Source organism: Cicer arietinum, chromosome 2 (assembly GCF_000331145.2).
Source record: "Cicer arietinum cultivar CDC Frontier isolate Library 1 chromosome 2, Cicar.CDCFrontier_v2.0, whole genome shotgun sequence".
Classification (NCBI taxonomy): Eukaryota; Viridiplantae; Streptophyta; class Magnoliopsida; order Fabales; family Fabaceae; genus Cicer; species Cicer arietinum.
Window position 1 is genome coordinate 14,329,877 of NC_021161.2, and position 12,784 is coordinate 14,342,660.

At 29.2% G+C, this 12,784-nt stretch overlaps 1 protein-coding gene across 1 annotated transcript; it reads right to left on the minus strand.

Annotated features, from left to right (window-relative positions):
- Positions 1-6,624: 6,624 nt before the first annotated feature.
- On the minus strand, positions 6,625-9,079 carry LOC101498595 (sugar carrier protein C-like). The gene is made up of 4 exons (XM_004515633.4): positions 8,767-9,079; positions 8,194-8,519; positions 7,346-7,975; positions 6,625-7,250 (listed from the first exon to the last, which is right to left on the minus strand). The coding sequence occupies exons 1-4, from the start codon at positions 8,891-8,893 to the stop codon at positions 6,804-6,806; spliced, it is 1,530 nt and encodes a 509-aa protein (XP_004515690.1). The 5' UTR covers positions 8,894-9,079; the 3' UTR covers positions 6,625-6,803.
- Between the last annotated feature and the right edge of the window lie 3,705 nt (positions 9,080-12,784).

Sequence of the window (12,784 nt, forward strand, 5' to 3'; positions counted from 1 at the left end):
ATGTAAATATTTTGGATTCATATTTTGAGAAACTTTTCCGCTGCTTGTAAATTATAATCACTCAATTATTTATCCAAAGGTATTACCTTATTTATTTCTCTGTTTTATTTTAATTTCTTTTGAAAAAAAAATACACCCTCGCTTTGAAAATCGGGGTGTTACATTTTTTATGTCAACCCAGCGACTAGCAAGGCTACATAAAAGTATAGACTATACAACACTCAAAGTAGAGTACCTCTGCAACCACATCTTCATTCCCAATAGGATTCATTGAGCATGTTGAATAAACCATTCTTCCACCAACTTTGAGTAAAGATAAACCTGAAGCAGTTGATATTGCTGCAATATAAGTCTAAAAAATCTAATCCAAAAAACTTTATGTCTCAAATTCATTTCTATCCATTTAACACAATAAAAAGAAGTAGATTTTTGACCGCCTATAATCTGTCTTCAAAAATCAGAGCTAGGCTACAAGCGAAAGTCAATTTATATAACATAATACGAAGATCTTCATTAGTGTAAAATAATGTTTTTCATCTTCAGAAGACACAAAACAAACATGACACATAGAGAAGCTACTACTCTACTCCTTGAGGCTCAACATAATACAAGTGTGTTCTCTTTCAAATATTTAGGAGAGATGTATAGAACAATTTATAGAGCAATATTAATCTGGAAGAACAAAAGGTTTCATTAAATGGCAATAACAAATTTCAAAACAAAGGCTTAAAACTGAAATCATGCAAAGCTAAGACTGAAATCAATATATATGAATGTTCATTGCTCATGAAGATTGTCATACTATTTAGCATGTTTTGTGCTTTTTCAATTACCAATATCAAGATGTAGAAAATTGCTACTAGAGGCTGCAACTTACTTATTCAACATGAATTGAAGACTAGTTCTGCAACTTACTGAATATAGTTGTCTATCACAATATACCAGGGAGCCACCCAATATCTACCTTGAAGATTCTGACACTTTGAAACGACAGTGTCATAGATTTGAGAAGAAGAGTTATAGGTTAAGTCAACGGTGAGCCTGATAATCCGGTGAAGAGGTCTTGAAGAAAATGGATTTCAAAGAAATTGTGATGGAAGAATGATATTCATTTACTTGAGATTGAGTTGGAAGAACGATTTGAAACTTAATTTTTACGATTTTGTGAGACGACAAATGAAATTGAAGAAAATCGGTTGAACAGAATCGAATCGAAAGGAGAAGAAGAACGATTTGAGAGAAGATGAGCGATTTTACAATTTGAGAGAAGATGAGCTATTTTACGATTTGAGAAAAGAAGACCTAAATTGAATCGCAGAAAATCGAATTGCTACAAGAGAGAAGAAAGGAAAAACTGAATCTGCTTGATTGTTATGAGAGAATCCCGATTAAACAAAAAAATTGAAGAGGAACATGAATCGAAGAGGAAAGTCAAAGGAAATCCAATAATTACCAGAGAAGCATAGCGATTTCTGAGAGGGAAAATGGAAAAACAATTTCACCCTAACTAGAATGTGGAAAATTTTCTGAGAGAGAACTAAGGGAAATCAAGAAATGAGTTTAACCAAACATGAGAGAAATGAGAAGAAAAGGAAAAACCATTTTCTACTTTAGAAGGTTTTTATTCATTTAATTTTTTTTACAAAATAGAGTATAATATTTTTAGAATCAGTGACACCTTAACTGTAGCTAAACATAGCTTTAGTGACAGATAAAAGAATCACAAAAACTGAGTGTCACGATAGATTATTTTTTTTGTAGTCAACCCATTCGTTACTTTATCTAAACATTGTAAAACAATTATGACACATATATTATCTGTAGTTGATTAAGATAAGAAATAAAAATCAATAAATGAAAGGTTTTTATTTATCACCAATAAAGATACAATTAGAAAGACATATTCATCGATCAATTTTATTTTATTTTATTTTTTCACAATATCAATAAGGGGTTTTGTTCTACTCACAAAAAAAATGGTTAGATAAAATTAATATGATCATAGTTAAAGAATTCTTATTTGAGAGGATGAATCACTAACTCCTTTAGGAGTTTTCTTAAATTTCTTCCTTTTTCTCTCTTAAGCCCTTTTTTTTTTATTTTTCTTTCTTTATCGCATATTATTTGTGAATGGGAGGCCTCAGTTTTGTTTCTAGAATTGGGGAACATGTTGTTTTCAACGTAAGCCAATTAAGACCCTAAATATTCACTCTCTAAATTAATGTAATTTTATTTTTAACGTTGTTTCTCAACTCATACTTGTTTCTTTTCTATTATTATTGTTATTATTATAAGAATTTATTTTTAAAATACTTAGCAAAATATTCACTCAAATTAAATACATAATGTCATACATATATATACTTTTCAAAAATAATAATTAAATAAAAGTATAATAATAATAATAACAACCACATCATAAATTATAAAAAGTAAAAATATATTTCACTCAATACTAATAATTAAAAAAATGAAGATCTTACACATCTTAAACTTTCTAGGGAGTGATCATTTGTTCCATTCTAACATTGTATTCTATTATAATAAAAATCATGAATGTTGTACTAAGATGCATAAAACTCTAGAAACAGATGAATCTTTAAAGTGTGTACGTTAAATTACTTACATTTTTAAGGAAGTTGTGTAATAATTTTATTTTTGAAAATAAAATACTTTGTGTTATGATTTCCTTGAGGATTGTGCTTAGTATGCTTTAAGTTTTGAAAACTCAACTTTGTAAACATTTCCTGAAGAAAGGATCCTTAAAAAATATTGTTGTCTCATGAGCATGCATCATATTTACTTTGAGAGGTTCATCCCTAGTTTAAGTTACCTAGTTGGCCGAATTAAATTAGTACAATAAGGGTGAGTTTAGTTATAATTTAGTCCACTTAATGGTAGAGCCCGAGTTAGATAAAGCTGTGGTAATTATAGAAAATAGAAAAGGTATGAGCACCTTCCGCTTTTCTTAACATGTATCTATGTGTTAATGCTATTATGTGACATATATGGATATATATTTAACATGTACCTATATATATTTACATGAATAACTTATGTGGATATGTGTTTACTTTATTTTCATATGCACATTCAAGTTTATTTTTACATATTGTTGTATGCATGTGTATTTGCAATGTTAACGTGTGATGGATGGTATATAAACTAACATTGTATTTACATATGGGAAATTGTATGCTCATGCATGTTGTAACATCTTGGCCCCACCAACATACATTGTTATTCACCGTCTTTTCGGCCCTTTTTCTTTTGAAAATTAACTAGTTTTCGTCTTCTATGGGAGTTGAACTTGGTACCTAAAGGGTTAAATACTCGAGTTCAAGGAAATATAAACAATGAGAAAGAAAGAAATACACAAACAGAGATCTATTGAGTCTTCAATTACTTATTACCAACGTTTAACCTTCAAGTTATGGTGCTCCCTAGTGTGTTTTTGTCTTTCCAAATCTCAGAATTTCCAAAGTTTACCTAAAAATTGGATTTTTCACTTGAATACTTGTTTTGGTCGCTTGGCGAGGCGAAAAATGGTATACAAAAAATATTTTTTGTGTTAATTCTTTAGGTGAGACATCATATTCGCCAAGTGAACTCAGTTGAACAAATGTGTATATTTTTAACCTTTTTAAGTTTGAATTTGGCTACAGTATTTTCATGAAAGCTCTAAATATGGATCTTATCCTAAAGATGAACAATTAACTACCCTCATTGTCATCTAGGGTTTTAGGTTTAGATTAACTTTCTAATGTGAACGATCGAATAGCTAATTGACTAAGGGCAAATACCTCTCATTCGACTTAACATAAGGGTACAATTCAATCTAATTCATTCAGAAACAATACGCAAGACATAATTCATCAATGAATTAAATATTTCTTATGATATTTTAAAATAAAATGCTCTAAAACTCATAATCCAAACCAAATAATAAAATACCTGAGACTGGAAAGACCAAAGAACCAAACAAAATCATAAAATACCTTAGATTGAAAAGACCAAAGAACCAACAAGGCAGAGATAAATATGGTTTTGAAACCAAGTGTAAGAAATTTACTAGCATCTCTATACTTTTCGGAAGAAAAAACATAAAATGTTAGTCACTTAATGCGAAATAAATTTATCCTTAAAATAATTACCTCTAGCAACTTTTGCAAAGAAAAAGAGCTTTAAATTTTTTATGTCATTGGTTCTTCTGAACTTGTACTCTTCCTAGATAGTGTATATAGAAAATTTGTGTGAGAAGCTTAGGGACCCATAACCTATTTATTGACATTTTGCCATCAAGAGTGTATTGAATATCTATTGTCACTATCATAATGTACATGAAAGCTATGACCTTTCATATGCAAAATTTATGAACCACTACCATTAGGCTATGGTATTTCATATGTTTAACTCATGAACCTCCACCAAGTGAGATTTCCAATAGTTTGAACCACTTAATACAATTTTTATGATAAAATTATTACATTTTCTCACTTTATCCAAAAAAGTCAATTCTTAAATTTCCTTAAAAAATAAACATGTAATGCCAATGACATAAAGTACGTCTTGGTCTATCTCTATTGATCTTAATGCCAATGACATAAGATATCTCTGTTGAGAAAAAAAAACTTTTTTGATTTATGTTTTAATGACAACAAATCTTATAAAATAAATAATTAAGTTTTATGAATGGTGATATACTAATGATTGCACTTGAGTTTTATTTAAGGAATATGAATTGCATAAGTAAACAAACAATAAGTCATTCACTTCATCAAAGTGCATAAAAATTGATGACAAGATCATTCTGGAAAAAAGAAGATCATTCTGGTTTATTCAAAACACAAATAAGAGAAAGCAAGATTGTTTTGGTTATTAAACAGAAAAACGAAGATCATTGTGGTTTTCACAACATTCAGTCCAAGAACATTCTGGAACAAGATTTCATTAATCAAGATCATTATGTGTTAAAAAAATATATCAACCTTCATTATAAATAAACCATTTTTCAAAATGAAAGAACATAATTATACAACAAGATTTTTTTGGACAAATTCGTTCAAAGAGGATCAACAAAGGCAAATCAAAACATCAAGAACAAAAAGTAATATCAAATGATTAAAAAAGATAGCAAGGGCAGAAATACCAAACACTTCATCACTACAAGAAGAAACACACGTACAAAGCTAAAAAGCATGATACACAACAGCCATAAGAAAGTTTATATCATATTCAGAAATCATAAGAAAGTACTAACTAAAGCATGGTCCCAAAAAAACAAAAATTATATATAAGTATATAAAACAACCAAAACAATGTCATCATATAACAGATTCATAGAGACCCTATTGAGTGTAGAGAAAATAATCACATTCACTATACTAAAATATAGATTTTATAATCAGTTAAAGCATTGTTGTATTTTATTTTAAAAATAAACGGAGCCTTATACAACGCGTTTTATAAAAAAAACATTCTCATATGTGAAAGCCTTTTAAAGCGCTTTTATAAAAAATGTTGTCAAAGGTACCAGTAGTAATATAATAACATCGTCTTTGACAATATTTTTTATAAAACGTTGTTATAGGTAAGAGCGTTTTTTTTAACGTCTTTTAAAGCGATTTTTTTATAAGCGCTGTCATAGGGTACATAAACATTTAAAAGTGTTTTTTTATTTTTATTTTTAAATGTTGTTGTATTAGCCCATTAAAATTAAAATTAAAATTAAACAAAACATTTCAAATAAAAAAAAAAACTTAAACTAATTAAACAAAAAGAAAACCCCTTTTACGAATTCGATCATAAACCTTTTCCTAATTTGCACTTTTAGTATTTGAAGAAAGTATTTCATCCCCCTTTCTCGGTCGCTCACTTGCGTACTGTGCGCCTCTCGCTCTCTTCGTGACCCCGTGTTTCTGACTTTCCCTTTTTCTCGCATCTCCCAATGTCGACGCTGCCTCTTTGTGACTCTATTTCTTCAGTTCACCGCAACTCATTCATTCATCACTGACACTCGTTGTAAACCATGTTTTTCCTCTTCCAATTTTTTATTCCAAAATTTTTATAAATTGTACTTTGGCCATCTAATTCATGTTTTTTTATATATTGATCTAAACTTTTGTTTGCATAAAGAATACTTTTACTCATTCCAAAAATTTCATGCATTCAATATTATAATCTAAATTGAACGCTGTTTTTGATTCATTCTCGTGATAAATATAGCATATGCAATCTCATTCTCATTACTATTCCAAAACATTTTTCCCATTAATCAAGGAATTTTTTTTAATACTTGCACTAAAAAAATTCAAATTATTTTTACACAATTATTTGTATTAAAAGTTAAAAAGTTTCCCAACATATTAATTAAAATTATTTGCACGAAAAAGGTCAAAAATATTTTCATTCAAAAAACTATAACTTTATCTTGAAAAAGAGTACTGACTGGTTATTACATCTATGTCTTGATCGTGAAACTATAACTACTAAGAAATTGTTTCCAAAATAAAGAAAGAGTACTAATATTATAAACAAATTCAAAACTCATAAACCTAACTTCCTTAAAAAAGAGCTAGATACTGAAAAAGTTAAAATATAAAAGTGCAAGACTACTACTCTACATAGCAAACAAATAAATAACTGATAGTAACTGTAAGTGTGACATGATTATATTTCCTATATATCTTGTCAAATGGATGATATAAAGTACCAATTGGTTTTTCAGTAGTATAAAAATTCCAAGTGGGATATTTTTCTACTCACAAGTCAAAACACACATAAACTAACATTTAACAATTAGTTTATGCCTTGCCAGTTTGTATCCTATTTTCTGACTCCAAAAATTTGCCCCAGAAAGGGTGTTTCTGCCAAACCATATTCATTTCCTCAAGTGGGATATCCTTTGTTTCTGGCAAAAACTTGTAGATGACTATGGTCATTATGACCACAAAGCAACCAAAGAAAATGAATAAACCAAACTTGAAGTGACAAAGCATTGATGTGAAGAATTGAGCTATGAAGAAAGTGCTGATCATATTCACAGAAACTGTGATACTCTGAGCGGCAGATCGAATTTCAAGAGGAAAAATTTCGCTCGGTATTAACCATCCCAGAGGACCCCAAGACCAAGCGTAACCCGAAACATATACGCATATCACACCTACAACAACAATTGCATACCATTTAGGAAGTGTTCCTGGGTTCCCACTTGTTCCAAATGTGACAGCAATAGCAATTGCCATGATAATCTGTTGAGAAAACAAACATAAAAGTGAGAAACACGAATTAAAAACAATGAAGCGAAAAGAGGTTTTTGCGGCGAAAATGTGAAGAGCACATGTACCTGACAAATCAACATTTGCACACCACCCTCGAGGAAAAGAGCGCGTCTTCCAAATTTATCTACAACAAAGATTGAAATCAAGGTGGAAACGGGCTTAAAACTTCCGATGATCGCGGAAGACATGAGAGAAGCTTGGCTTCCAAAGCCAATTGTTCTGAACAAAATAGGAGCATAGAATGTGATCACATTCAAGCCAGTGAATTGCTGAAAGAAAGGAATCAACACTGCGAAAACAAGCTGTGGCCTATATTTTCTATCCAACAAGGTTTTCCAAGGGTGTGTCACTTTAGCCGAGGCCTCACTAGCAGCAACAATATCTCTAAACTCTGCATCAACATCATCTGTGCCACGAATTTTCACGAGCTCCTTTCTTGCATCTTCATGACGACCGCGTGTGACAAGTGAGTTTGGCGAATCAGGAAGACAAAATGATCCTACAACAAAAATCAATGCAGGTACCGCACCAAGCCCCAAGCTTAATCGCCATCCCTCACCATTAAGTATCTTGGAAAAATAGTAGTTGAAAAGATTGGCTGAAAAAATGCCTATAGTAATTGACAATTGGAAACACATGTTTAGTGCTCCTCTGTATTTATAAGGTGCCATTTCTGAGACATAGATTGGAACTGACTGCAAATGTACAAAAAAGTATCAATTGGTTATCATAAGATTATAAATTTACAATCATAGCATGACACAATCATTCCATCTATTTATCAATTTATCTGTCTGTCTACTACAAATAAACCAACGATCCGAAGAACTGACACATGTCAAACTGTCATTAATTTTTTTGTCGGACGCGTAAAAAAGACAACATAAAGAGTTGAAATCTAAAGAAAATGTACCTGATTGGCACATCCAATGCCAAAACCAAGCAACAACCTTCCAACAATAAGCATCCAAATGTCCATGGCTAATCCATTGAGTAATGCACCTGAGACAAAGAACAATCCACCCATAATCATAGTTGCACGCCTACCAAGCATTCTTGTTATGTTGGATGCACCAAGACCAGCAACAAGAGCACTTAGATAAAGAGAAGATGTAAACAGTGTCAATATCTGACTGTTGAATTTGCAGTATTGGTTTGAAGAAGGTTTCACATTTGATTCCTTTTCATAAACAGATGGAAAGAAACGTTTCAAGAAGGAATCCATTGAAGTAACACCACCTAAAAAAATCAACAAAGTATGACACAAATTTCATCAATCATAACATATGCATCAAAAAGCTACATTGTTTCCAAGATTAAAACAAAACCAAAATTAAGAGAAATTAACAACAAAACCCAGATATCAAAACCCCATTTTCAAATTAAAACAAGGGCTTATTAATTCAAAAAAACATTATCATGAAACGAAGAATTATTAACAAAAAATGGAAACTTTGTAAAAAAAAAAATGATGGAAATTAATTACCTGATACACCATGGTCATAACCAAAGATTAATCCACCACTTGCTGCCATGATGCAAGTGATAACCACCCTAAAGGTGAGTTTTCCTGGATACTTTGTTGGAACATCCATGATTGCTTGCTTAGTCATTATTGCCTTTAACTCAATAAGATTTATAGATATATTTATACTTATTTATATAAAGAAGTGAAGACTAGATAAGCATTACAGCAAAAAGATGAAACCTTGATTCAATGGCACTATTTATAGTAGTTCATGTATCTGTCTTTTTTATCTACCACTGGTTTTAACAAAAGTGTTGGAATGGATCTGTTCTGTTCAGAACATATTAAACTATTTTGTATATTCTTGTTTTTTATTTTTTTGTACAACATTGTTGTATTTTCTTATTTTATCGTTTTAATTTGTTGGCTGACAACTTTTTATTTTTTGTTGAGATGGACTGGATTACATCTTTAAGTTTTATTTTGTTTGTTATCTTTCCCTTTTTGTTCGGATGTTGTTACAAGAACCATTTTTTCTTTCTTTCTAGAAATGGTTAGAAGAATATTTACACTTTTTTTTTTTTTAAATATCAAATTATTATAAGATAAAATTATTTATATATATATATATATTTGAAAATAGAAATAAATTAATATAATGTAAAATTTAACTTTTTATGTAACATTGTTTTCTTTCCCTTTTTGTTCTGATGTTGTTACAAGAACCATTTTTTCTTTCTTTCTAGAAATGGTTAGAAGAATATTTACACTTCTTTATTATTTATTTTTAAATATCAAATTATTATAAGATAAAATTATTTATATATATATATATTTGAAAATAGAAATAAATTAATATAATGTCAAATTTAATTTTTTATGTAACAATTATACATTGTTTGATTTTATCCAATTTTTATTTTTTCAACATTTTTATTCTATTTCGTAAAGAAAAACATTTTTATTCTTATATATGAAAAGCTTGATTTGAATATGTTGAATCGAACCACTTTTCAAACCATGTAAATTGGATGGATAAGCTTTCTCCTTTTAAACCAAAATGGCAATAACTTTTCGTCAAACAAAAAAAATTGGAATTGACTTTACATAAAAACTTTACTTATGTGAGTTTTTGTTTTGTTTTACTTTATGGTTTTAATGACATTAATTTATTTCCCTTTCATTTATTTATCAAAAGAATTATTAGAAAAAAAAGGAAATTTTACAAAAGCAAAAAAAGGGAATTAGTAATGTAAATTTAAATTTTATGATTTATGAATTTAATTTTAAAATTTATGGAGTAATATTTTCAAGAAATACAATTTTTTTCTTTCAAAACTAAATATTAACTTTATTTAAAACCAGCCTCAAAAAGTAAAAGACTCTCAGATTAAACAAAACACAATAAGATTCATATTTTAAATTTTACTTACTTCAATTTACTGTTGATTACGCTTTTTTATGAAGTATTTATTTTAAAATCATATTGAAAAATGACGGGATCAAAAGCTGCATATTATAGTTTTTAAAAATCACATTAAAATATTTTTAAATTTAGTGGCGGTAAACAAACACTAAATCAAACATATTCATATCTTCTTCTTTTAATGTTAATTTTATGGATATAGCTCTATTAGTGTCGGTTATGTTATTTACAAAAAAAATTGCAATTAAGCCTTCTTAAATTTTCATTTGTTTAGGCGAAGGATTCAAAATTTTCAATTTATTTAAGGGTTTTCGATTTTAGACATGGGTTCTGAGTTTTGGTATTTGGAGGAGCAATTGTACATGTTTTGGAGTGTCTAGGAATTGAATATTTTAACATTAGAGACAAGAATTGAAGATGCATTTCATCTTTTTTATGTGTAATTTTATCTTCTTCATTGTTTCTATATTTTTAATCATAAACTAAATTTTCTTTTGATTATGATGTAGATGATCCTCTTTGAGACTATGTAGTTTTGAATCTTATAGAGTATTTATGCAATTAAAGTGGTTGTGTTGAAGCATCAAATCTTATTCCTAATATTTTTCATCGGTTTACCATTAACAAATTGAATTTTTAATATATTCACTATCGGAAAATAGGTAGTAATAATCAGACATAGAATTAATGTTCATGTTTTAATATTTTATATAGGAATATAGAGTATTAACATGTGTCTCAGCGAACGTTCATGCTTTGAGTAACAAGCTAGATCCCTTAAGAAATTAGAGTTCATTGTTATAAAAAAAATTCTTTTGAACCAAAGAATTAATCTTAATCTAAAATGTTAATTTGTCGTAACCATAATAACTTAATGCTAAAATAGTGGATTTAATAAAAACATAGTGAAAATGGGGTGACTCAAAACCCTAATCTTTTTTTCCCAAAATCTTTAATCACCTAAGTGTAATTCACATTGTTGCAATTTAAATCAATTGCAATGCATGTGAATACAAACTTTTTTATTAACTTGTGAAATTTATGGTACAATTGTCAATTATTCATCAAGCTTTTGGTGTCCTTGCTGCGCATTCTTGATTAATTTTCAAGAAGGCAAACTAGTCATACTTAGGTTATATTTTAAATTTGTAGGTTCTTTAATTTCTAGAGTATAAACAAAAAATCCGTTGATTTCTTTTATTTTTATTGCTATAGTTCTCTACTGCTAAAGGTTTTTTGAGTTGTGCATATAGGGTGAAACTTTAGAGAAATTGCTTTACGTTCCTCAAATCGAAAAACTGTAAAGCTAAGCAGGAAGAAAGTGAGAGATGTCAAGCAAGTAGAAACAAAATATGTGAATCCACCACTGTCATCGCCACCTCGGTGTGTTATTGTAGATTTCGGTAGAATACAATATAGGGACAGATGGCACATGGATTTCATGACACGAGCATAGTTCCATATGAATAGTTTTTGTGAGCTTAAATTGAAAACCCAAATCAACATTTAAAAAATTTCTTAGAGATTTGTGGAACAACAAACCCGCTCGACGTATTTGAAGATGTCAAATAATTAGGGATGTTGCACTTCACCTTGACCAAAAGAGTTAAAATTTCGATTTCATCCATTCCATTAGGAATAATGAACAAATGGAATGAATTGGAGGAAAATATTTATTGATACGTATTTTCTAGTCTCTAAATTCATTCATAAAATGGTTGAGATCACATGCGTTGAACAAAACAATGTTGAAATATTTGTATGATGCACGAGAGAGGTATAAACTGCTGGTAAAGAGATGTCTAGGGCTTGGATTCAATGAATTCACGTAAATGCAGACACTATGTCATGCTTTGAGATCTATAACAAGAATGACGTCTAATGCCTCAGTTGGGATCTTTAGGTACACCAACTATTGATGAACCTACCTGTTTGATCGAACAAATGGCATCAAATGAATATCAAGTACAACATGATAAATGGGGTTCAAAAAATTATTTTCTTGAAATGGACACCATCACTTATATGTTAGCCGCACAAAAAACTATGTTCTCGAAGAATATTGATACTTTTTTTAATTTATTTTCTAAAAATCAAATTATTATAAGATATCTCTAGAACCTTATTCATATAGGCTTTTTGCGATTGATCTAAAGTACGTAAAGGTCTATCTCTATGGATTTTAATGGCAATGATACAAGATATCTCACCTATATCCTTCATATCAAAATTTTTAGAGATAAATTATTTCACCTGTGGATAAATTATGAAAATAATTTGATATTTTATTCTATTTAACCACACAAATATATTGAAAATTCGTGTTGGATAAATTCACTATACCACGTATAATTAATTACAATATTACTTCTAGTTTTTAAGGTGATCTAAAAACTTTAATATTAATTTTATTAGTTAAGGGTGTTGTGGCTAATCCAAGAATAATCAAAATTATTAAAGATCACTATACATAAAAACTAAATTATATGAGAATTTAATTTATCTTTAGACCATGTCTTAAAATGGACAATTTTGTTGGCTTTTTATGTTCTTCCATAAAAAAAATAATAATAATAAAAATAAGTACCAAATTATCATTCATTAGTAATT

What these genes read in the sequence shown, in the direction of transcription:
- LOC101498595 (XM_004515633.4), bottom strand. Translation starts at nt 8,893, where the DNA reads ATGACTAAGCAAGCAATCATGGATGTTCCAACAAAGTATCCAGGAAAA. An exon ending in GCATTGGATGTGCCAATCAG is followed by an intron (nt 7,976 to 8,193) that starts GTACATTTTCTT and finishes GTACATTTGCAG; the next exon opens with TCAGTTCCAATCTATGTCTC. An exon ending in TGCAAATGTTGATTTGTCAG is followed by an intron (nt 7,251 to 7,345) that starts GTACATGTGCTC and finishes TTTTCTCAACAG; the next exon opens with ATTATCATGGCAATTGCTAT.